The sequence below is a fragment of the Bubalus kerabau genome, chromosome 1 (genome assembly GCF_029407905.1).
Source record: "Bubalus kerabau isolate K-KA32 ecotype Philippines breed swamp buffalo chromosome 1, PCC_UOA_SB_1v2, whole genome shotgun sequence".
NCBI classification, from domain to species: Eukaryota; Metazoa; Chordata; class Mammalia; order Artiodactyla; family Bovidae; genus Bubalus; species Bubalus kerabau.
Window position 1 is genome coordinate 93,062,859 of NC_073624.1, and position 23,556 is coordinate 93,086,414.

The following is a 23,556-nucleotide window of genomic DNA, read 5'->3' on the forward strand; positions in this document are numbered from 1 at the left end:
AGTAAATAACACCTTCTCTTTTAGCCTAAACGTGTGTTCCTTGAAACAATTAAAAAATATATATATATATTTATTTATTGGGCTGTTTTGGGTCTTAGCTGTGGCATGTGGGATCCAGTTCTCTGACCAGGGATCGAACCTGGGCCCCCAGCATTGGGAGCAGGGGAGTCTTAGCCACTGGACCACTAGGAAAGTCCCTCTTGAAATAATTTGAAAGTGGTTCTCTGGAGAGGGAGAATTCCAAGAGGCCAAGGATAAGCTGCCTGTCTTTCTGGGACCTAACCTCGGAAGTCACATAGTGCCATTTGTATCATACTCTACTGGTCAAAGCAGTCAGAAGCCCAGCCAGGTTCAGGGAAGGGAACGTGGACCTCAGTTTTTATTTTTGGTTGCACTGGGTCTTCGCTGCTGCAAGGGCTTCCTCCCATTGTGCCGGCAGGGGCTAGTTTCTAGTTGCAGCGCGGGGCTTACCGTGGTGGCTTCTCTTTTTGTGGAGCACGGGCTCTAGGCAGGTGGGCTCAGCAGCTGTGGCCTGTGGGCTTAGTTGCGTTAGTTGCCTCTCAGCGTGTGGTATTTTCCCAGACCAGGGATCGAACCCATGTCCCCTGCATTGGCAGGTGGATTTTTTTTTTTCTTTTTTGTATTTATTCTTTAAAAAAAATTATTAAAGATTATAACTGTACAATATTGAGAAGTATAGAACACAATACAATTATTGGAGGACAACTGCTCTACAATATTGCGTTGGCCTCTGCCACACATCAACACAAATCAGCCACACCTACACGTATGTCTCCTCCCTCCTGAACACCCTGTCCTATCTCCCTCCCCATCCCGTCCCTCTAGGTTGTCACAGCACGCTGGGTTGGGCTCCCTGTTTTACACAGCAAATTCTCTCTTGCTATCTGTTTTACATACAGTGATGTACATGTTTCCATGCTATGCTCTCAATTTGTCTTACTCTTTCCTTCCCCCACTGCGTCCACAAGACTGTTTCCTCTGTCTGCCAGGTGGATTCTTAACCACTGGACCACCAGGGAAGCCCTGGACCTCACTTTTTTGATGGCAGGAATGTCAACAAATCTGCCACCTTAAAAAAAAAAAAGCTGCCACAGTCCTCATTGTAAACCAGAGGACAGATATTCTTACATTCCCACAGATTTTTCTTACATTGTTGCAGTTAAAAGGAAATTTCAAACTCTACTACCCAATCAGGCATGATGTTACACTCCTTTTTTCAAGCTGAAATTCTTTTCTCAGCCTAAAAAAAATTTTTCCCCCTTCCAGCCCATGAACTACGAGGCCTTTACTCTCAAAGCACCAATTTTGGACCAGCATGGAAAGGGGAAGAAAAATACTGGAATTCTCTCGAACTGTATGGGGAGATTTGGCATTTACATAAAGGACAATACTATTTAAGAATGGCAATTTAAGGCAACTGTCCCAGTAGTTTCTGGTAAAAATACACACAGGTCTGGACTATCCTGGTAGTACAGTGAACTCGAATCTGCCTGCCGATGCAGGGAGTATGGGTTCAAGCCCTGGTCTGGGAAGATTTTTACATTCCATGGGCAACTAAAGCCCACGGGCCACAACTACTGAGGCCCACCTGCTGCAGCTACTGAAGCCCAAGTGCCTAGAGCCTGCGCTCCACAACAAGAGAAGCCGCGTCAATGAGAACCCTGTGCGAGGCAATGAAGAGTAGCCCCATCTCACCCAACTAGAGAAAGCCAGCACACAGCAAAAAAGAGCAACCACAAATTTAAAATTAAATACATAAGTAGTAAAAAATACATACAGGTTTGGATCCATAAGTTGAATTAAAATACTAATACTTTTGGAACCCCTATTAATGATACATCGAGAATGATAAAAAGACAAAGAAGACGAAGTTCTCTGGAAAGAGGTCAGAAGTCTAGGCAGGAGGACGCAGCTTCTCCTTCTGTCTTAAATGCTAGAACTGAAATAGAAACATAGCTGCCAGGCTCTACTGTCCATGGGCTTCTCCAGGCAAGAATATTGGAGTGGGTTGCCATGCCCTCCTCCAGGGGGTCTTCTAGATCCAGGGATTGGAACCTGAGTCTCTTACATGTCTCGCTTTGGCAGGCGGGTTCTTTACCAATTCGCGCCGCCTGGGAAGCCCCTTAGAAACAAAGAGCTCCTGGTAAATGTGACCAGGAAGCCCCAGTAAAAAGAACTGCCTGAGTTCAAGTCATTATGAATGAGTGGTGTCAAACAGTCCGGGAAACGAAGCAAGAGACAAGATAAAAGCATACACTATTAGGTGCAGAGAACTGGAAAAAGCAAGGCCTGGGGGCCCTGAAAACTCCTTCCTCTCGAGTTCGTAAAAGGTAAACGTCCGGGTCCACAGCAACACAGTGAGCCCATTTCACTGGAGAGAAATTGTGGCAGCGGGCTTGGACGCGTAGTTTCAGGAATCTCCCAGTAGAGGGCGCCATGAGCCCGGGAGTCCGCAGCTTGACTCTGCTTCGGAGGCGGTGCGTCCTGAGTCCGGGGGCGGGGCCGCCGGGCTCACGTGACCCTTGCTCATGGCGGCGGCGGCAGCGGCTGCGCTGGCGGCGCTCGGCGGCCGGAGCCGGATTCTGTAGCCGGGGTGTGGGCCCGCGTCAGTCCGTCCCTCCTTCGGCCCCCTCGTTTGTCTTCCGGAGTGTGGCTGGTAGAGCCGGGATGGCGGAGCGAGGCCTGGAGCCCTCGCCGGCTGCGGTGGCGGCGTTGCCGCCCGAAGTGCGGGCGCAGCTGGCGGAGCTGGAGCTGGAGCTCTCGGAGGGTAGGAGCCGGGCGAGGGAGCAGGCGCCCGGGCGCCGCTGCGGATCGCGGCGAGGGGAGACCAGGTCCCCATCGCGCGCCCTGGTGGCCGTGCGGGCAGAGGGGAGGAGGGTGCCGGAAATCTGGCCTGGGCTTCACGTAAAGGGTCTCTCTCCTCCTCTCCTACCCCGGAAAGTGGCTTTCCTTGTGGTTCATTGTGTTCTCTGGGAGCGGGGGAGCTGGGGCTGGGGGGAGAGGTCTTCCTCAGGCTCGGGCTGTTTCTGCGCTCCCTGTCCCCCCAAACCCCAGACAAAGCTGTGTCCTCCCGCTTCAGGCTTCTGTCCGGGCGCCGGGGCACGGTGGGGGCGGGGTGGGGGTGAGGCCGCCCGCGGGGTGGCTGACAGCTTGCTCCTGTTACTCTCTTCCAGGGGAGGGCCCCACGCCTGTTTCAGCTCCCCTTCCCCCCTTCCGAAAAAGAGAGAGAGACACAGGGGAAATCCGCCAGCATTTCTTCTTCCTTGTTTAACAATGCGAGATGCCTCCCCAGTGACAGGAGTGAGATAGAAGCGGGGTGGGCCGTTGAGGGTCCTAAGGAGGCCAGAAGCAGTGGCATCAACCCAGAGAGAGACACACGGGGCGGCTTTTAGACCACCTTTGTCAAAAGGGTTGTGTTTTTTTTTTCTTCTTCCCTCGGTGCCTGTATTCGGGCTGAATTTTCCGCATCTGATCACCTTTTGGAATCTTAGAAGAGGAAGGGAGAGAGGTGCAAATCCTGGCCGGCACGGTCTTTCTTTTGACAATGGATTGTTACAAGGACGCTTGGATTGGTTTTGAGAATTAAAAGAATGGAATAAATCGAGCCACTATTATTCGAGAAGTCCCTGGACAACAATGAGAGAAACGTTGCTCTGTTGTGGGCATGTGATCAGGCTTCTTGTGCAGTTGTGATCAGTTCTCCATAAAGTTCCTGTTTTTGTCACAGGCTGCCTCTGAGACAAAAGCAGCATTCTCTCCAAGCTTGATATCAGTACTGCGGTGGTGCCCCCAGAGTTGCATATTCTTCTTGAGTTCTGTGCCAAAGGCCCTCTCCACTAGTATTTTTCAAGTGGATTAAAAATTACTGATTGGAAAAGAAGAATGTGACAAGTTTCCAGGAGAGTTTTGACTTTTTGTTTACTTATCAAGGCATTCTCTCTACACACCCCCTCCCCCCATCCTTTATAGTAAAAAACACCAGAAGTAGATTTGAGTGTTATAAAGTCACTTGGGCATGGAGGGAAATAATTATTCTTAATAACCTTGTTAGGGTTTCCCAATGTATAGGGAGGTGCCCTTTTCATTTGCACTCAATTAGCAACGTATTATTTTTCAGTTAATCAGTTGGGAAGTTACTCTTTGGCCAGTCCCCAGTATCAGTTGTGGTGGATGAGTCTGTTTCTGTGAAATGTTCAGGGCATTGCTATCTTGATTCTACCTCTCAAAATACCTCATTCTTCTAGACTAAAGCATTGTCATTCAATCCATGATGACTTTCATTCAAATTGGACTTTTAAAGCAAGTTAGAGTAACACATCAGCTATCTTTGATTAGCTAGAAGGAGAGAAGTTTGGCTGGATGTTTGCGTCAGAAAGAGATTAAAAATAGGAGTTAATTGCTTTTACTTGGAGAGGGAAATCCTGGAAGCTCCTTATTCTTGGTATATCTGCTTCCAGCTGATTATTGTTTACTTCTCTGGTTGTTTCTAGAGATGATTCCAAGGAACTGTTTCTAGGACTCATACTGGCTAGCTCACCTTTCCTTGAAGAAGGTGTGAAAGTCCTACAGACTGTAAGGCTAAGGCTTCAGCATTTTTCAGGACAAGTGCATGGTTTGTTTCCTGTTGCAGGATTGTTTCGGTTTGGCATGTGACTGAGATTTGAAATGGTTTCTTAAAGATTTATGCTACATTATCCGGTATTTCATCTCTTTTAGCGATGGAAAACTGGAAAAAATACAGTTGAAAAACCTCAGGCCTGCAGTGTCAGCATCTTAACCATCTGTTTGTCTCTCTTGCTTAAAGTACAGAGAATGGTTGACTGGAGAAGTAGGTAGACATTTTTAGGAATTCAAGTGAAGTTGAAACCACCACCAGCAATCCCCAAATTTATAGCACAGTGTTATTTGTGATGCTTGTTAGCATATTTTGAAGGGACCTTTGTTTGTTTTACATTTTCTCTGCAGTTACTGCTCTGACAAAAGTACTTTTTTCTTTGGGAAAAAAGAGAGACTTTTAACTATGTGTTTATCGTGTGTGATTGGCTTTGTTGCGCTCATTCCTCGATTTTATTCATTTTTCTCGGTTCAGGCTGTAGTGAGTCCTAATTATAGCGGTTGCCTGAGCTGTATGCCGTTAAAGAATTTTCTTTGTGCTCACTTGTGTTTTCAGCTGCAGACTTGGGTCGCAGATGAGCCAGCTCTGCGCTGGAACGCAGGTTGTGCCTCCCTGGGCCGTTTGCCGCAGAGCGCGTCACAGAGCCCAGTGCTGTGGCTGGTGCTCCGTTCAGGCGGGTCACTGTGGACTTGGTACTTGAAGCTGCCTGCATTTGCAGCAGAAAGAACAGGCCAGCACTGTCCTGAGAATCATTGAAAATTGAACTAACACCTAGTCACAAGTTTTTCTGTAGACTAATTGAATAGGTAGGAGGTTTCTATAAGTATTCTCATAACTGAAATTTTTTCATGACCTACATGTACTATTATATTTTTTATGTATTTGGCAATGAGCTTTGTTGTCTGAACTTAAATCGTATGTTTTAGTCAAGTGTATGTACATAAAGTAACACTAATGATGGGAATTTGTTTAAATTTGTCTGATAATATGTTGTGTTTGTGTTATGGTTTGATATGTTATGTCATTCGAGCCTCACTTTTTTTTTTTATTTAACAGAAGGGAAAACCAAGGCTCAGAAAGGTTAAGTGTTCTGTTAGTATTAGCTGCTGACTAATTAGTGCCAGTATCTTAAGCTGCCATATTATTATGGCATCTGTTACCATTGAATGATTTAAATATCTGTATAGTTATTGCACAAGCTATTAAGTCTAATTTTTACTCTAAGCAAATGCTACAAAACAGTTGTATGTCGGGACTTCCCTGGTGGTCCAGTGACTAAAACTCCAGGTTCCCGGTGCAGGGACCCGGAATCGATCCGAGAGCAGGGAACTAGATCCTATGTACTACAGCTAAGACCTCGTGCAGCCAAATAAATATTAAAAAAAAAGAAAAACAAACTTTTATTAAAAAAAAAAGTTGTATGCCATAATTCTAAAGAGTCTTATTGATTGTCTTTCTGAAATATCTTTTAAAATCTATCATTCACTTATTTGATTGATCAGACATTGATTTTCTGCTTACTGTGTGCTCAGGACACAGAGGTTAGCAGGGTACTGTGCTCGCTTTCAAAGAGCTCTGAGTCTGAAAGGGAAATTACTTAAAAATGCCAACAAAACAGTTCATGAGACCAAAGGGTACATAAGAGTTTGTACAGAGGCTGCCTTCTAAGAAAAGAGGAAACTGCTTTATCGCTGTGAAAAAGAAACAGCGGAGAACCATAAGTACAGACCTGGACGCTGGTGGAGAGGGCTGTGATTAGCCTGGTGCAGCTCAGTCCTAAGTGTGAAGGAAGGAAGGCTGTCTGTGGTGTATCGAGGAGGGCATGGGGGTGGGAGTCTTTCTGCCTGAGAACAGTCCCAGGGTGACAACTGGAAAGGTATTTAAGATAAAATAACACTTACAGGAAGGGATCCTCCCTTTTCTTGTTTGAACACTTCTCTGAGCACAAACACAACAAACCCAGACACATCCTCCCTTTCTCCTGTCTATTTCATCACATAACTCAGGGTCCTCAAAGCGTGGTACAGGTCGGCCTCGAAGGTGGAGGGTTAAGACATGGCTGCTCCCCAGGAGTTGAAGTGCACCCCCTCTAGGAGGTGGGCAGAGGAGTTGAAGAGGAAAGGGGAGAGATGCTGAGTTGAGATTGTGTTGCACAGTCTCCAGACTGGGAGTTTAGAATTAAGCCACCAGAGAACTGGTAAATCCTTCTTGCTTAACTTATCATGGAAATTAGTGTGGCCACTCCTCCTCAAATATGTAGCATAGTCATGAATTCATAAGAAACACGTTTATCAGAAAGTGACATCTAAGTTGTCTTTCCTAGTGTTAGAAGTACTAAGGAAAGCAGGTGTGTGGGTTTTTGAATAACTCAAACAGGGCATTAGCTAAGTGGTTTATTCTCTGGAACTTGCATATCTCTTTTTTTTGGTGGGCTGTGCTCGCCTTATGTTGGAACACATCTTTAGGAATTACTCGTCAGAGCCTGTGACACATAGCTCAGCAAACCCTGATGGTGGCAATTTTTAATTCTTTGAGGGCAGAGTTTCATTTTATAGGTCACTTGGTGTCAAGTAGAGAAAAGCTGGTGGATGTTCTCTTGGAGTCCCAACTAGCTGTGAATGAAAAAAAATTAGAGTGATTATATATAAATGGGTTTTATTTGTGACTGTCAAAAAACTAGAATGGTGGTAAACTGGTTTTGAGGGCAGTTCCAGAAAGTAGTGACAGACAAAGTCATTGGAAGGATGATTCACTTTACTGTAAAGGATGGCGCTTGTTTAGACATTCTAGTTCTATGTACTGACATTTTGAAAAATTTATCTCATTGTTTGAAAGTCCCATAACATTGAGGGGATTTTTGAACAAGAGAAGTCTCTAATCCTTCCCTCTCAGCCCAGCGCTTGATGGCAGCTTTCTTTCCTGGCCTGTGTGTGGATTAGCGCCTCAGGGCTGAAAGTTCAGATGATTGGCTAAAAAGGGCCTTCACATGTGTTTGTATTGTAATAATTACAGTCCTTCATGGTTCTCATGATTAATCAGGAATGCTCTCTGAAACACTCCATCCTGCTCTGCACCTCCTCGGCACCATTTCTCACAGGTCCTTAAGAATTAGTGGAAGTTCTACCTTTTTGCTAAACCTGCCCCTGACCACTGTGAGCTCTCTTGCTCCAGATCTTACACCATTTACATTTTTGCCAGTCATAGGTTTTTTTAATTATTTAAGTTGTTTTTCATTTCATCTCAATGTAAACTCCTGCGGAGGTCATTCTTTAAGTCCTTTAAAAAACTGCTGACCAATTTCTTTCTTGTAGTAAGAGTGCAATAAATTTTTGCTCACCTCATTTAGATGTGAATTGAAACATAAAGTCTCTGTCTTGGGGATTTGATCTTGGCACGAGGCAGGGTTGTATGATCATATGAGGAGTGTGGGCTTTGGCACCTGGTGGGCTGGCATCCAAGTCCTGGCTGTCACTTAGCTCTCTGACCTTGGACAGACTGCCTAACCTCCCTTGTTTTAGTTTCTTCCATTCTTAAAAAAAGGAACAGCAACCTTAGCCTTACTAGAGTTGTAAGGCGGTTTAAAAAGAGAGCCTAGGAAAACAGCTGAGCGTGGTGTGTGCACGCAGGCAGTGCTCCGTAACTGTAACTTTATTGTTTCTGATAGTGAATAGATGCTTAGCGATTTGGCTGTTTTTAATATCTTCTGTTACTTAGCAGAATACGGTTATGTATGAAGTGATGAATGGAATCAATTTGTGTAATTCTTTTCTGTAAGTAAGACTTGACTCCTCCATCAGTTGCTCCTGTCGGCACCCTCTACCCTTGTTCAACACATGTTGGTCACGGCAGGCAGTTGACTAGAGCAGAAAAGAGTAGCTGGTTTGTTTCACACAGGCATTTGGCATGTGTGCATATCCAAGCCTGTAGGTTCCGGCAAATGGCTCTGACATTTAAGCATGGTTTCTTAGACTCAAGCGTCTCCAAGCTATGAAAAGGCACATGTGGATGCTCAGCCTTCACTTGTGTTTTTTGACTCTTCTTTTTCCTCCATTTGTCCTTAGTGAACAAATCCTTTCAATTCCTCCTTCAAAACTTCCCTTGCGTCCACTTTTTTGAGTTGCATTTATCTCCAGCCTTGTTCAGTCCTTTGTCTTTAGACTTATGAGTCAGCTCTAGATTGATCTTTTATCTTTTAAAAATACTATTTGATCTAAAACCGTTGGTAAATCCAAGGCCCTGTAACTCATTGTCTTTAAATTCTGAGATTTGTGAAAGCAGGGATGGTCTTCTGTATCCTTTATGCCTAGAGTCTAACTGAGTGCTTTTATGCACATTTTTTGGTAACTATGTCATAGATGTTTAAGTAAAAGTTTTTCATGTATTTGTGGGTTTTTGGGTTTTTTTTTTTTTTTAATATTTATTTATTTGGCTGCACTGGGTCTTAATTGTGGCATACAGGTTCTTTGGTTGTGGCATGCAAACTCTTAGTTGAGTTTGATCTAGTTCCCTGACCAGGGGTCGAACCCAGGCCCCTTACTTTGACAGCGTGGAGTCTTAGCCACTGGACCGCCAGGGAAGTGCCTCATATACTTGTGTTTATAGTGAATAAGTTGCCTTCCCTTGTGGATGCTCTTCTGTGAACAAAATATCTTCTGAAAGGCCGTTTCTTTGGAATTCTGTAGCATCACAGCTGACAGGATCTTTGGATGCGAGGGTTGGTTTTCGTGGACCTGGAGATGCTGAAGTCTTGTGTAGTGTGCTTTGAGTGTGCTTACGTGCCTTTTAGTGGAGGAGAGTGTCCAGCTTTCGTCACTTTCTTAAAGAGGACTGTGAAGCAAGTTTGAGAACCAAATCTGTGGACTTCCCTGGAGGTCCAGTAGTTAAGAACCTGCCTGCTAATTCAGGGTACACGGGTTTGATCTCTCGTCCGGGAAACTAAGATCCCACATGCTGTGGGGCAGCTAAGCCCATGTGAGTAGAGCCCATGCCCCGCAACAAGAGAAGCCACTGCAGTGAGACCCCTGCACCGCAAGGAGAGAGTAGCCCCCGCTTGCCGCAACTAGAGAAAGCCCGCACATGGGGATGAAGACCCAGCACAGCCAATAAATAAATAAATAATATTGGGGGGGAAAAGAAGGCAGCAAAGGAGAATGGCTGCTAACCTAGCCCCTCCTTCCCACTGTGCTTTAAAAAAAAAATGAACCAAATCTGTATGACCAGTTTTCATTGTTACTAGTTGGTAAGGAGGGCCAGACTCCCTGAGCCTCTCTTCAGCACTCACACACTTTTCTCTCACAGTTCCTGTGTTATCCCCTTTCCGTCTTTTCTCAGAGGAAGAGCTGTCACGCTCCCATTCTGCAGCTTATCCCTCTGACTGTGCTCTCTCTTGCCCCTTCTCTTCTGGGATCTTGGGATCTTACTTTATTGATTGCTCTATTCATTTGCAGTCTCCTGTCTTTGTCTTTTCCTCTCATCCTTAGCCTCCCACTTAACACTTAACTCTTGGCTCCTTCCCTTCAGCCTGTGAAAGTACTGAAGTTTCTCTCATCTTGAGCAAAGTCTCTTCCCACAGCCCTTTGTTGGAACCTGTTTGCTCTTGAGTGCCAGTGTTCTCCCCCTCTCATAGATTCTTAATTTCTTACTTTTGCTCCCTCTTCAGTCCATTGCTTTTTCCTCATCAAGCCTCTGAAACAGCTGTTTCCAAGGCCACTACTGACTTCTGATTTCAGACTGAAAAGGACCCACGGTTTACAGCATCTTTCTCTGCAGCATTGGATACCATGCTCCATTGTCTTTATGAAACTTCCTTCTTCCTTAGCTTTTATGGCGTCATTTCCTTCCAACTCCCTAACTGTTCCTCCTTCAGCTCTCCCTTGGGCTTCTTTTTCTCTCTTTCTCCCAGTGTGGGTGTTCCTGTATCAGTCATTAGCCTTCATCTCACTTCACATACACTTGCTGAGTGATTGCACCTATGCCCAGGGCTTCAGCTGTCTTGACTGGGAGATGGCTTTCTAGTCTGTATCTTTAGTCCTGACTCCCATCTGCTCCCTTGATTCCCATTGATTCCCCCTAGACAGCTGTAACTTAGGAGATCCCAAACTGTACTCGTTTCAGTCTGCTCCACAGATACTTGGGGGTCATCCTTAACTTCTAATGAGTCAGTAAATCCTGTTGATTCTGCTTCCTCCCCTCCATTCACGTTGTTTCTGCCTTTGTTTATGCTCTTACCATCTTCTACTGAGACGATTGCGGTAGTCTCCTAACTTGTCTGCCTGCCTTCAGTCTCTTTTCCCTCCAATTCATCCTTCTCTATTCTGTGATGGAACGATCATCCTGAAACACAGATCTCATTGTGTCCTTTTGCCTGAAAATTTTTCATTGGCTTCTTCTATCCACAGGATAAAATCCAGGCATCTTTTGTGTATCAAGACCTTTGTAACCCTCCTTCCTGTGCCTTCCACAGTTTTGCTCTTGTCTCTAGCCATGCGGAACGACTTGTCCTTCCCTGAATGCATGGTGCTTTTTCACTTCCATGCCATTGTATTGTAGGGGGCTTCTCAGGTGGCTTAGTGGTAAAGAATCCACCTGCTGACACAGGAAACGCAGGAGATACGGGTTGGATCCCTGGGTCAGGAAGATCCCCTGGAGTAGGAAATGGCAACCTACTCCAGCATTCTTGCCTGGAAAATTCCATGGACAGAGGAGACTGGAGGGCTGCAATCCATGGGGTCACAAAGAGTCAGAGATGACCGAGTGACTGAGCACGCGCGCCATTGTACTGTACACATTGCCTTTCTCTGAGAAATGCCCACTCTGACGTATTCTTCCCTTTTTTTGCCTGGTTGACTTCTCCACTCAACTTCCTGTAAGACGCCAACCTTTCTTAAGCTCTCTTAAGAAGTTAAGGTCTCTGTATAAGTAGCCATCAATTACTGAGTGCTTGTTATGTAACAGGGTTTTTAAACTGTGTATACCCTGCCCAGCCAGGTAAGTAGGTGCTGAGTACATCGCTCCTGTTATCATGATGATGAGGGAACTGAGCTAGCAAGAAGCACCCGAAGCTTGAGAGGCATACAGGGTGTGCCAGAGCCCCCCGTTACACATGACTTGGTCTTTCCCTTTCTCCCTGCCAGCAGCAGAAACATCTGATGTGAATGGCAAAGGAGAGAGAACACAGTTGGGTTCAAGTCCTGTCTCCCCTGCTTACTGTGTGACCTTGGACAAGTCGTTGAAGTGTGCTTCTAATCCTAACAACTCCTAAACATAGTGTGTTGTTTCCATTCTGTAGAGACTTGTTAAGGAATGTGAAGTCTGGAAGTACAGTGTGCTGGGGTTGGAACCCAGGTCGGAGTGGTTTCAAAACCCATGGTATTTCCATACTGGCTCCATCTCCCTGAATCACATTGTTTCAAGTAATTTCAGCAGAATTCTCTTCCATCCTAACTCTTGGACCCCCTTTTCTTAGGATACAGTTTCTGTCTTTGATGTTTGGGAGTAGGGCTCCCTGGAGAGAAAAGAATGGAAATGTTCCATCCTATTCTAGGAGAAATAGATAGGAATAGGAGTGAGATTATTCTTGACCTTGCTTTGCCAGAACCCTGGGGAGTTAGCAATCTAAAATGTGTTTGGAGAAGTTCCATCTGCCTAACTTCTGGCAAGGTGTGACTGCTTTATTTCTTAAAAGAACTAAAGATAATGGGTAAAATCCTTTTAAGATTGTGTATCTGTAAAGTAAGAGATAATTTTATGTACTTATATTTTGATGTGAATTTAATTTTTCTTCCTTGAATTGAGATGGGGATGATGAAAAGCTGAAAAGGGGAAATTCAGAAATAAAATATTTTGAATGCTATACAGGTCAACCCTAAATGAAAGCCCACAGGACGTCTTTGAAAGGTCCTTGTGTCCTGGACTTGTTTTTTTCTGAGCTTCAGGTTGAGTATTGTGGTTCTGTTCTGCTTCAGAAAGAATTTTAGTTTAGTTTTATTTTTTTCCTTAGGATATTTATGTTTAATTTAAAAATTAATGTTTAAACTAATGTAGGTATTTCTGTAGACGACATGTACTTTTAATTGATTTTGGGGGAGTTACTTCTCTTTTATGAAGGAATAGTGCTCTAATATCTTTTTTTTTTTTTTTTTTTTTAGAGGATTCTTGCTTTTAGGGATAAATTAAAGCGGCTAGGATTTTCTTTCTTTCTTTCTTTCTTCTTAAGGACCTTGGGTTATGTTGTCTCAGTTTATTCATAGGCTGGAACCTTGTGGGTTTTAACTCAGGTCAGGCATGAATGCATTATGGTCCTGGCCAGTCTTGTCATTTAATCTCCTTTTTAAAGATGAACCCAGCAGGAATCATTAGGAGAAGCTTCTGATAGTTTCTTGTTTAGTAGATCTGTGACTTTTTTTTTTTAATTGAGGTATAATTGACAAACAACATTATATTTATTAATTTCTGGAGTATGACACAATGATTTGATATTTCTGTATGTTAGGAGATGGTCACCTTAGTAAATCTCATTAACATCCATCACCATACAGAGTTTTCTTTGTTGTCTTAAAACTGTGAAGAGTTGTCATTCTTACTTTATTGGACTTCCTTTCTGGTTTGGAAAAACTTTCATTTTTAAATTGAACATGTAGCAAAAGCACTGATGAGTTTTCCTCTTGTGGTTCTTTGCTTACTGTTTCCTTCAAGGAGACCAAGGGAAGTCCTAGAAGAAGACTTCCTGTTTAAAAAAAAAGCTTCCTCATTTGTTGGTTCTCTGAACTCTTAACTTCTAACGTTACTCATACATTATAGCTATTTTTCAGATGACCTTTAAGTTACTGTGTGATCATTTGCATAAATACTGTCGTCTTCCTTTGTAAGGTGCTTGAGGACAGCCCACGGCATCCTTTAGCATAAGTGTTTTTCAGCACCTATTCCGCCAGTGAATGAATCTAGACTCTGTCATTAACCTCCCTATCTATTCTTATTTCCTTGTAAGTATCTGACAGACTCTTCTATTACAGTTAGACTTGTTTCCTCACCCTTTTCCTCAAACAGCTCATTCCTATCTCTGTGCCTTTGCAGTGATTATTTTCTGTGTCAGGGCTGCGTTTTCTCCTACTGAAATTTACCTGTGGTTTCACGGCCTGATTAGATGGCCTTTTCATCATGAAACAAACTAACTACTTTAGTCCTTATTAATTTCTTATGTTTTAGGCTATTGTATTCAGTAACAGTTTAACACTTAATTGACAGCTTTGTTTATGTTGTTTTTGCCTCAGCAGTTAGACTATTTTAAAAAATTGATTAATTATTGTTATTACTTTTTTGCTGTGCTGGATCTTCATTGCTGTGCCAGCTTTTCTCTAGTTGCAGCTAGCAGGGGCTGCTCTAGTCGTGTGCGGTGCGTGGGGTTCTCATTTCGGTGGCTTCTCTAGTGCAGCCCGGGCCCTAAGCTGCACAGGCTTCAGTAGCTGTGGCACGTGGGCTCAGTATTTGTGGCTCCTGGGCTCTACAGCACAGGCTCAGCGGTTGGGCTCATGGGCTTAGTTGCTCTGAGGCGTGTGGTATCCTCCTGTATCAGGGATTGAACCCAGTCTCTTGCATTGGCAGGCAGATTCTTTACCACTGAGCCACCAGGGAACCCCCTTCAGTTAGACTTTAGTTTTTGTGAGTGTAATGAATGACAAGGTTTTCTACCTTTTGGAATTTGTAAGGTGTTGAACATATCACTGTATCAATAAAGATGTAATGAGCACATTTATTTACAAGATCTAGTGAGAGATGCGTAAAAGACAGGTTCCCTGCTTTCAAGGAGCTTTCAATCTAGTAGCTTCTCTTTGAAGCATTAATTTCAAGTAATTGTCTTTTGAGTGAGCACTTACAAACTTTTTTTTTTAAACTTGAGTGGTAAGATATAGCCTTTAAACAACTCCATTTGAAATTATTTTGGGAAAGTGATGGCTTGAGCACATCACTCCTGACCTCTTTTTAAAACTCGGTTCAAGTGAAATAACAATTTCAAAGCTTAGAACAAAAATACTAAGAACTGGAATGGAAACTCATGAAAGTGGGAGGACTTGAAGGACAGATCCAGGAAGCCAAAAGTGCAGATAATAAGAATTTTAAGAGAAATAACTAGTAGAAGAAAAATTCCCTGAGACAAAAAAGATTGCAGATTGAAAAAGATCACAGATTGAATGAATTCACTGTCTTTCAGGCAAGATGGATGAGAAAAGGCACAAATCTAGGCATATTCTGATAACAATTCCTGAATTCAATGATAAAGGAAAAAAAAAATTCTACAAACTCAAAAGAGAATAAAGATACAAAAACAAGTTAAAACTACAATAAAATCAGCTGTTCTCATTTGCAACACTATAGTGATGGACTAGTTAGAGAAAAGGTCTACACTACCAAAATCTTACATGCAGACTAGATACTGTTCACCTTTCAGGAAAAGAAAGCTCCATGTGGGTGTGCAAGAATTGACATCATATCACCCATAGACTTGAATCAGAGCAATATACTATAATCAAACATAATTATTTCCTTTCCTTGAAACAGTGATTGACAACAGACTTTGAAATATGTATATATATCATGTGCTATACGAATGTGCTCTTGTTACTGTAAGTTATACACTACATATATGTATATATATAAAATTACATACATTGAGAGTAACAAGAAATGTGTTATATAAATGGTAAGTAAGGATCTTTGAAATTAAAGAGACATATCAAAAGAGAAAACCTTGTTATCTGAATGAAATATCCTAAATGAGTCCAGCAAAACTCAGACATCAAGGGACAGGGTGGTATGGGGGTGACAGGGAACTACAAGCTTCTTTGGTATCTTTAGAATGTTGGCAGGGGAAGCATGGCAATGAACTGCCTTAATGAGAAGAATACTTCTTTTATAATGGTGTTAAAAAATTATAAAATACTTAATGGAAAGTATCACAAAAAAGGTACAGGGTCTGTATGAAGAAAATTGTTAAGTGTTAAGGATGATTTGAAAGAAGTGGAAATGTATACCATGTTCCTGGATTGGAAGACTATGTGTAAATTTAATGGAAATTAATTACAACTCCAGTGGAGAGTTCTTCTGAAGGTAGGCAGTCAGGTAAAACAGTCTGTGTTCATATGGAAGAATAAATGTTTTACAATAGCCAAGAAAATTTAGACACAGAATAGTGAGGTGGTCCTTGCTTTACCAAGTATTGAAACAAATTCTAAAATTATTAGTATCATACTCGAAGCAGTATGGTATTAATATTTGAATAAGGGATGAGCAAACAGAATAAGGTGTCCCAATCCTTGTATATACAAGAGAAATATTTATGAAAATATGAAAGTTTAGTTGAAAAGATCTTTCTTTAAATTACAAATAATGCTTTTTATTATATAACATCGTACAGTACTCACATTACAGAAGACAGAACCTGACAAATTCGTGTTGTTGTCTAGACGCTAATTCATGTTTGACTCTTTTGCAATTCCATGGACTGTAGGCTGCCAGGCTCCTCTGTCCATGGGATTTCCCAGGCAAGAATACTGGAGCAGGTTGCCATTTCTTCCTCCACTGTCTCTTAAAATAAGTTAACCAGTGCTCCATAGGGTATCAGAAATACTAGTACTGTATTTATCTTTGATACTCTATTTATCCTGCCAAAAGGAGCACATTGGAAACAGAAAAGTCTGTTCCTCATGCAGTGTCTTTCCAGTGCCACTACAGACAAAGCTTAACATCGTGGCATCTGGCATAGGAAAAATATTTAAAGGTTCATCTTAATTTTCACAGAGTAGGCAGTGAAGGGGAGATTAGGGTCTGAGAGGCACTAGGTTCATAACTGACACATTTTTGATTCCTCTCTTTTCTTCAGTGTAAGAGTCCATGTCTAGTCCATCAGCAAGTATTTTGGGTGCTACCCTTACATCTGCTCCCCTCTATCTGTGGTCACTGATGATCGTTGCCTCGCCTCTGTCACATCATCTCTAGCTTCCATAGCGCCTCACCTAGAGGCGCTTTCTTTAATCTATTTTCCACATGGCAGCTACAGTCAGCTCTGTAAACTAAAATTAGATGCTCTTGCTTCCCTGCCTTACAACCCTTCAACAGATTCAGTCTTTTAAATGAAATTCCAGCATCTGTTTCATGATCTACTCATTCACACTTCGGTTCCCCCATCCACGGTGCTTCAGCCACGCTGGCTGACTCTTCTTTCTTTCCTTCCACTTTTCCTTTCTCTCTTATTTCTTGTCTCCCTATCGCTCTCTCCTTTCCTCCTCCCTCCCATTCTCTCTTTCCTTTATATTTATTTAGCCACTACTATCGAGTGCCCACTTTGTGCCATATAGGTACAGGCATCACAGCAGTGGTTAAAATAACAAAAGTCTCTGCCCTGGGACTTCCTGGTGTTCCAGTGGCTAAGACTCTGTGCTCCCAAGGCAGGGGGTCTGGGTTCCATCCCTGATCAGGGAGCTAGATCCTGAATGCCTCAACTAAATATCCCTGCATGCCCCAAGTTAGACCAATGCAGCTAAATAAATATGAAAAAAAAAAAATCCCTGCCCTAAGGAGCTTGCATTCTGAAGAAATAGGCAGAAATTAATAAGTAGATGAAATTAATAAGTACTTTATATTGCCTGTCAGATGGTAAACATTTCAGTGGAGAGAAATCGCGAAGGGGAATAGAGAATACTGGGGCCAGTCAGTGGTTGGTTTAAAATAGAGTCAGGGATGACTTTATTCGAAAATGACACTGGCACCTGAGGGTGTGAGACTCTCTCTCCGTTGAATTCATCATGCCTGTTCTGCCCTCAGGCCTCATTCCTTGCTTTTCTTCTGCTGGGAATGCTCTGCCCTAAAGAGCTGTGCTTGGCTGACAGCTTTGCCTCCTTTCTGTCTCAACTCAAAAGTGACCTTCTCAGAGATGTCTTCTCTGACCCCTGAGTTTAAATGAGCAACTCCTCCCGTCTTGCTCCATCTCATCTTTATTTATTTATTTTTTTTCTGTTTAAAATTTTCAACTTAATGCCGCCATTTAAAATGATCTTGCTTGTGCATTTATTCATTATCTGGTTCTCCTCCAGTAAAATGGGAGTTCCCTGACAGCAGAGACGGTGCTGTCTTGCTGCCTGCTGGATGCCCAGGGCCTAGAATAGAAGACACTCAGTCAACACTTGTTTGCGAACAGATGGGCTTTGCAGAGAGAAGATTCCAACAGGATTCCTTAGATGGTGACAGCTTTACCGAGTAAAGAAGTGTGAGCTCTGTCCCAGGACTTCTTCTAGGAAGGGACAGGGACCCCTGTGGAACCTGGCCAGGGCTGGAACTCAGGGGCCCATGATGTTTCCTGGCACTGGGTTAGTTTCTCACATTTGTTTTTTCTTTGTTTCCCTCACCTGTTCATCTGCGTGCTCTGATTTCCCATGTGCCTTTTACAGTTGGGTGTATGTGACAACTTTCCGATTCATTAGCCTACCTGCTATTTATTATGCAGAAATGTATAGCAGACGCAGTGCCAAGCCTAGAAGAGCCCTTGCGTGAGAGCCGGGAGCTGGAGCTGGGCCACCGAGTGTGTGTGCTCCCGGTGTGGGGGGCCGTCCACTTCTGTGTTGCCTTTACTTGCTTGTATATCGATTCCCTTTTCCTCTGCCTTGACCAGCCGTATTACTCACAGGAACTAATCTGAGGTGTAAGCTCATTGGGTGCGTTTTTCTTTAGAATAGTGTAAACAACCTTCATTTTGATTTAACTGGTCAGTATTGGTTGGGAAAAACTAAATATTTCCCATGTTTGGTTCCCAACATCTTTTCTTGATTGCATTAAATCTTTTGCAAAACTGTTGGAAAACCAGGGAAGTGAAATATTTAGCCATATGGTAAATATTTGATTTGTTGAACTAAGTCAGACTCGGGTAATTTATCCTAGTTTATGCAAATTGTATGGGCCAGCTAGACTGCTGAAGGCATTTATAGGCCACCCATATTATGTCCACCTGTGTGCACACAACACGTTCTTCTTAGGTCCTAATGTTTTCTCTCAAGGGCTTCTTTGAGTTCCTATGTCCAAGATAGTATTTAAACATTAAATTTATTGTAATTTTATACAAAAGAAATATAATAAAAATCTCAAATATTCCATTTATTTATTATTCTGTCATCAACTTGAAGTGTATCTTTGTGGCTGAGAAGAGCTTCTGAAACATGTTAATAATTTAAATTATCCTATTTCAATAAAGACAGAAATAAATATGACTTAGATGATTATCATGTTGAAAACAAGATTAACGTGATTATTATATGTTTACCAACCAAAGATCACCATTGTCAGGAGTAGTAAGTTGCTCAGAATTCTGAATTTGATTTGTATCGTCTAACTTTTCCTTACAATTGTTGAAAGAAGAGTTTTTCGTTAGAGGTGGAGATTCTTTACCCTTCCGCCCTTGCCGGTTTTAGTTTTCTGTTTCCTTCCCTATAACATGTGGATTAAAAAATGCTATCTCATAGGATTCATATGAGAACTAATTGAGTCAGTACATAAAAATACAGTGATTAGAGCAGTGCCCAGCCAGTGATAAGCACTATAAATCTTTCTTATGCTGCTGTGCTGCTGTGGTATTTTAAATTTCCAAAACTTCATCCACGCAGAAAGTGTGATTAGTGAGTAGAATATATGAACCCAGATTAGGTTTGAAACAGATTAGGCTATCTGAAACAGGATGGTAGTTAAAGCCTTGAAAATACATGAGTTCACCCAGGAGAGGGGCTTGGGGTGAGCAGAGAGAAGTATTTCAGGCAGACCCCTAGGTACGCTGACAGGCGCAGAGGGAAGGAAAACCTGCAGAGACGGCAAGGAAGAAGTGGAGATTTAGCGAGAAAGCTAGAGAAGGAAGATCAGGAGAGTTAGGGGGTCAGAAAGACAAAAGAGGGAATGATCAAATGTTGCTGCAAATTCAAGAATGGTAAGGATTGGGTGGAGTCAGCGTATTTAGCCACTAGGTGATTTTTGAATTTAGTGAGAGTAGTTTTAATGCAGTGGTCCCAGGTAACTCAGTGCCCACCAGTGCAGGAGATAAAAGAGGTATGGGTTTGATCCCTGGGTTGGGAAGGTCCCCTGGAGGAGGAAATGGCAACCTACTTTTGCCTGGGAAATCCCATGGACAGAGGAACCTGGTGGGCTACAGTCCATGGGATCGCAAAAAATTGGACACGACTGAGCAACTGAGCACACATGCCCACATGGGAATTATGAGTTAAGGAGTGAATGGGAGAAAATAGATATATTTCAAAAACAAAACAATTTTAGTAAATTTGACAGTAGTTAGGAGGGGCAGAACACAACAGTATTTTTGTAGTCATTTGCAGAGATTAGATATTGCAAACTGTATCTTTATTACATAATAAACGCTATAAAGAAGACACGTACAAATATGGAGGAAGATCAGGCAAAGGGCATTCGTGTACCTGTGGTGTTTCTAAGGAGGATTCCTCAAAGGAGTATCACTCAGGCTCAGAGTCATCAGTTGAGTAGGAGTTTGATGGGAAGACTGAGCAGGGAGGAAGTTAGTTGGAGGAAGGCATGGATTTCTGAATCACTGGAGTTTGCTCAAGGAGTTAGGGTGATGAGTAGTCTCACTGCTAGAGCGTAAGGAGTAAGCTCAGTAGGTCCGATAAGGCTGGTGGGCAGGGCTTAGAATCTTACATTTTATCTTGTTGGTTCTTGCTTCTCAGTAGGAAATGGGCCAGGGGTACTCTAAACTGTAGGATAAACATGCTACGTCTTCTTGGGGTATCCAGTTGAAGTTTGGGAAAATTACTGCTATGTTAAAACATGAGTATATTATAATACAGTATTTAAAATCCAAGATAAAATATAATTTTAAATTAAAAAAACATTTTTTCCGTAACGGTTGACTTCTTCAGGCTGTTCCTCTTCTCACCCTCCACCCCCCATCACTTTCTTCAGGTGAAAGGTTAAAGAGCACCCATCTGGTTCATAGGGGATCATTAAGGAACGGTAAGCAGGAGTGGATGACGTCTGTATTTGGTGGAGCTCAGCCTAGAGGAGAATGGTTTAAGGCTCTTGTGTTACGTGGTCAGGGGTCACCGTTCACATGGAATACAATGTCAAATGTCTTAAGTAGATACAGACAGGATAAGAGGGCAAGACAGGAGAGGGAGACTGACAAGGTGGCTACTGAAATGAGCTGGTGGCCTCTGTGGTGAGATTGGGGAAGAGGGAATGAAAAGAGGTATTTAAAGAGAGAGAATCAATTAGACCAGTGTGGAGAAGAGGGGGTCATGTGATGTGTAGGAAGAACATTAAGTTGATGCCTAAGACACCTAAGTTTCTGGCTTAGCACCTTGAGGGAAGGAGGGCATCATTACCGAGTACAGAGAATAGGGGAAAAACAAATCGGAGTATACTGCTAAGTCACTTCAGTCATGTCCGACTCTGTGTGACCCCATAGATGGCAGCCCACCAGGCTCCTCCGTCCCTGGGATTCTCCAGGCAAGAATACTGGAGTGGGTTGCTGTTTCCTCCTCCAATGCAGGAAAGTAGGAGGAGATAAATTCGGTGCTTCTTAGTTGGAGAGATCGCTGGGGCCTGTGGGTAGAGATCTCTAGTGGAAAGTGGGCTATGTGTGTGTGGAGCCCTTTAGAAAGGCCCAGCCTCTTGACACACCTTCAGTGTTCCTAAGTGGCTATCACTGGCAGTGGGACCCACGGGCATGACTGAGGTGGTCTGAGGGGAACACAGGGAGTGAGGAGAGCTAAACACAGAGCTCTGGAGGTGCTGCCCTGTAATGGGGAGGCGGAAGAAAAAGAACCTGAGAAATGGTCAGAGGCATGGGTGGAGAACACTCTTGAGAGTCCCCTGGACAGCAAGGAGATCAAACCAGTCACGCTTGAAGAAAATCAACCCTGAATATTCATTGGAAGGACTGATACCAAAGCTCCAATACTTTTTAAATATCAAAAAAGAAAAGAAAGAGTCATTCCTGATATCCTGAAGCCACTCTAGAGGGCCTTGGAATCTCAAACTTCACTGACTGATACAAAGAGCCAACTCTTTGGAAAAGACCCTGAGGCTGGGAAAGACTGAGGGCAGGAGGAGAAGGGGATGACAGAGGATGAGATGGTTGGATGGCATCACTGACTCAGTGGACATGAGTTTGAGCTAACCCTGGGAGTTAGTGAAGGACAGGGAAGTCTGGCATGCTGCAGTCCATGGGGTCGCAGAGTCCGATAGGACTGAGCTATTGAACACTGTGGCTGAAGGGGAGGAGAAGCTAGAGCAGCCGAGAATTTCAGGAAGTGCCTGTTGCTGTAGAGTTGAGAGGGGACTGGGAAATACCGGTTTACAAGTGGAAGAGGTCACTGCTGGTGACCTTTCCCTGAGCTGTTTCTGTGGTGTTGGAGGTGCGGACTACAAACCTGTCCAGAGAGGGTGAGGCCTCCTGGGTGGAAAAGAAAGTGGAGGCAGGCAGCGTGCACTGCTTTTTCAAGCCTGACTGAAGCGAAGGAGAGAACGGTAGCCGGGATGTTCATACATTTACCTCCTCTTTCTCTCCCACTGGAGGGTAAGTTGCATGAGGGCAGAAATTTCGTTTTATTTGCTGCTATATCTCCAGGGTAGAAAAGAGCACCTAGTAGGTGCTCAATAAATATTTGATGGGCGAATTAATGAGTTACATGAAGAAGGGAGAGGCTTGAGCATGTTTGTGGGGTGAAGAGTAAGAAGTCTTGGAGAGGAGGGTTTGAAGGTCTAGAAAGGATGTGATGGAACATGAGCTCCGAGAGTCAGGAAAGTTTGAGATTTCAAGTCCCTCTGGACTGACTATCTAGGATACCAGGAATGATTCTTTTCCTTTCTTTTTTTAAAAGAATATTTATTTATTTGGCTTGCCAGGTCTTAGTTGAGGCATGTGGGATCTAGTTCCCTGACCAGGGATTGAACCTGGGCCCCTTGCATTGAGAGTGTGGAGTCTCAGCCACTGGACCACTAGGGAAGTCCCAGAATGATTCCTTTTCTGCTGAAATTGAAGGAATGGAGGAACGAATGGGAGCAGAGGCAGATATTTACAGGTGGTAGAGGAGGAAGTTGAGGGAGTTCTCTCCTGATAGTCTTATGAGCATTCTCTGAGTTAAAAATAAATTAAGGATGAGTATCATATGTGTATCCTTGGAAAACATTTTGTGAAGACATTAAAAAAAAAAAAGCACCCCTATTTAAGCAGTTAGGCTTGTGGGGAGAGTCATAGACAGGTAATTGTAGGCACACACAAGGTTGTGGTCAGTGACATAAAGGGTAGATGAGGTAAGGATGCGCCCAGGGGATGAGTAAGTAGGTGAGACAAGAGGTCTCTAGGCAGGAATGCAGGGAGTGGCTGAGAGCTGGGTGGAGCGATCCACACACCCTGTGAGCAGCCCCAGGGACCTTCTGCCTGCAGGAGAGTGTCCTTGGATCTTGGGAAAGTGGGAGAGGAGAGGCATCGAGTGCATGGGGCTCCCTCTTTCCTCTTTGAGATAAAGTGAACAGAAACCTGAGCCTTGAGTGAAGTAGAGTCACTCATTATTAGCAGCTCTTCTGGTTCTAACCAGGCGGGTTTTCCAGTGATTTACCTCTGATTCATTTGACAGGAAACTGCTTTCCCAACTTTTGACAAACCTGTTATCTGAAAGGATTTGTCTGTTTAGAAGTGGAGGTAGTGGAGAGAAAGGATGTGACGGTGTTGCAGTAAGTCATAAAGAGCACAACATGACCATATTTATTTACCTCATTAGTCTTTAGTTAGAATTGATTTAGGAAAGAATATTAAAGTATCTACTTTGTTTACATTAGCAGTTGTTTAGTAATAAGGTTACTAACCCACTGGAGTGGATTGCCATTTCCTACTCCAGGGGATCTTCCCAACCCAG

General features: G+C 43.3%; 1 protein-coding gene across 4 annotated transcripts in view; it reads left to right on the plus strand.

The window, feature by feature from the left end:
* Positions 1 to 1,396: 1,396 nt before the first annotated feature.
* The window catches only part of DIP2B (disco interacting protein 2 homolog B), a 232,581-nt gene continuing 210,421 nt past the window's right edge, over positions 1,397 to 23,556 (plus strand). The window contains exon 1 of one of the 4 annotated variants that reach the window (XM_055583293.1): positions 1,397 to 2,788. In XM_055583293.1, the coding sequence (XP_055439268.1) occupies positions 2,458 to 2,788 (331 nt within the window). In that variant the 5' untranslated portion in view covers positions 1,397 to 2,457. The remainder of the gene's footprint in view (positions 2,789 to 23,556) is intronic. The other 3 variants (XM_055583288.1, XM_055583274.1, XM_055583282.1) reach the window with 3 other exon arrangements.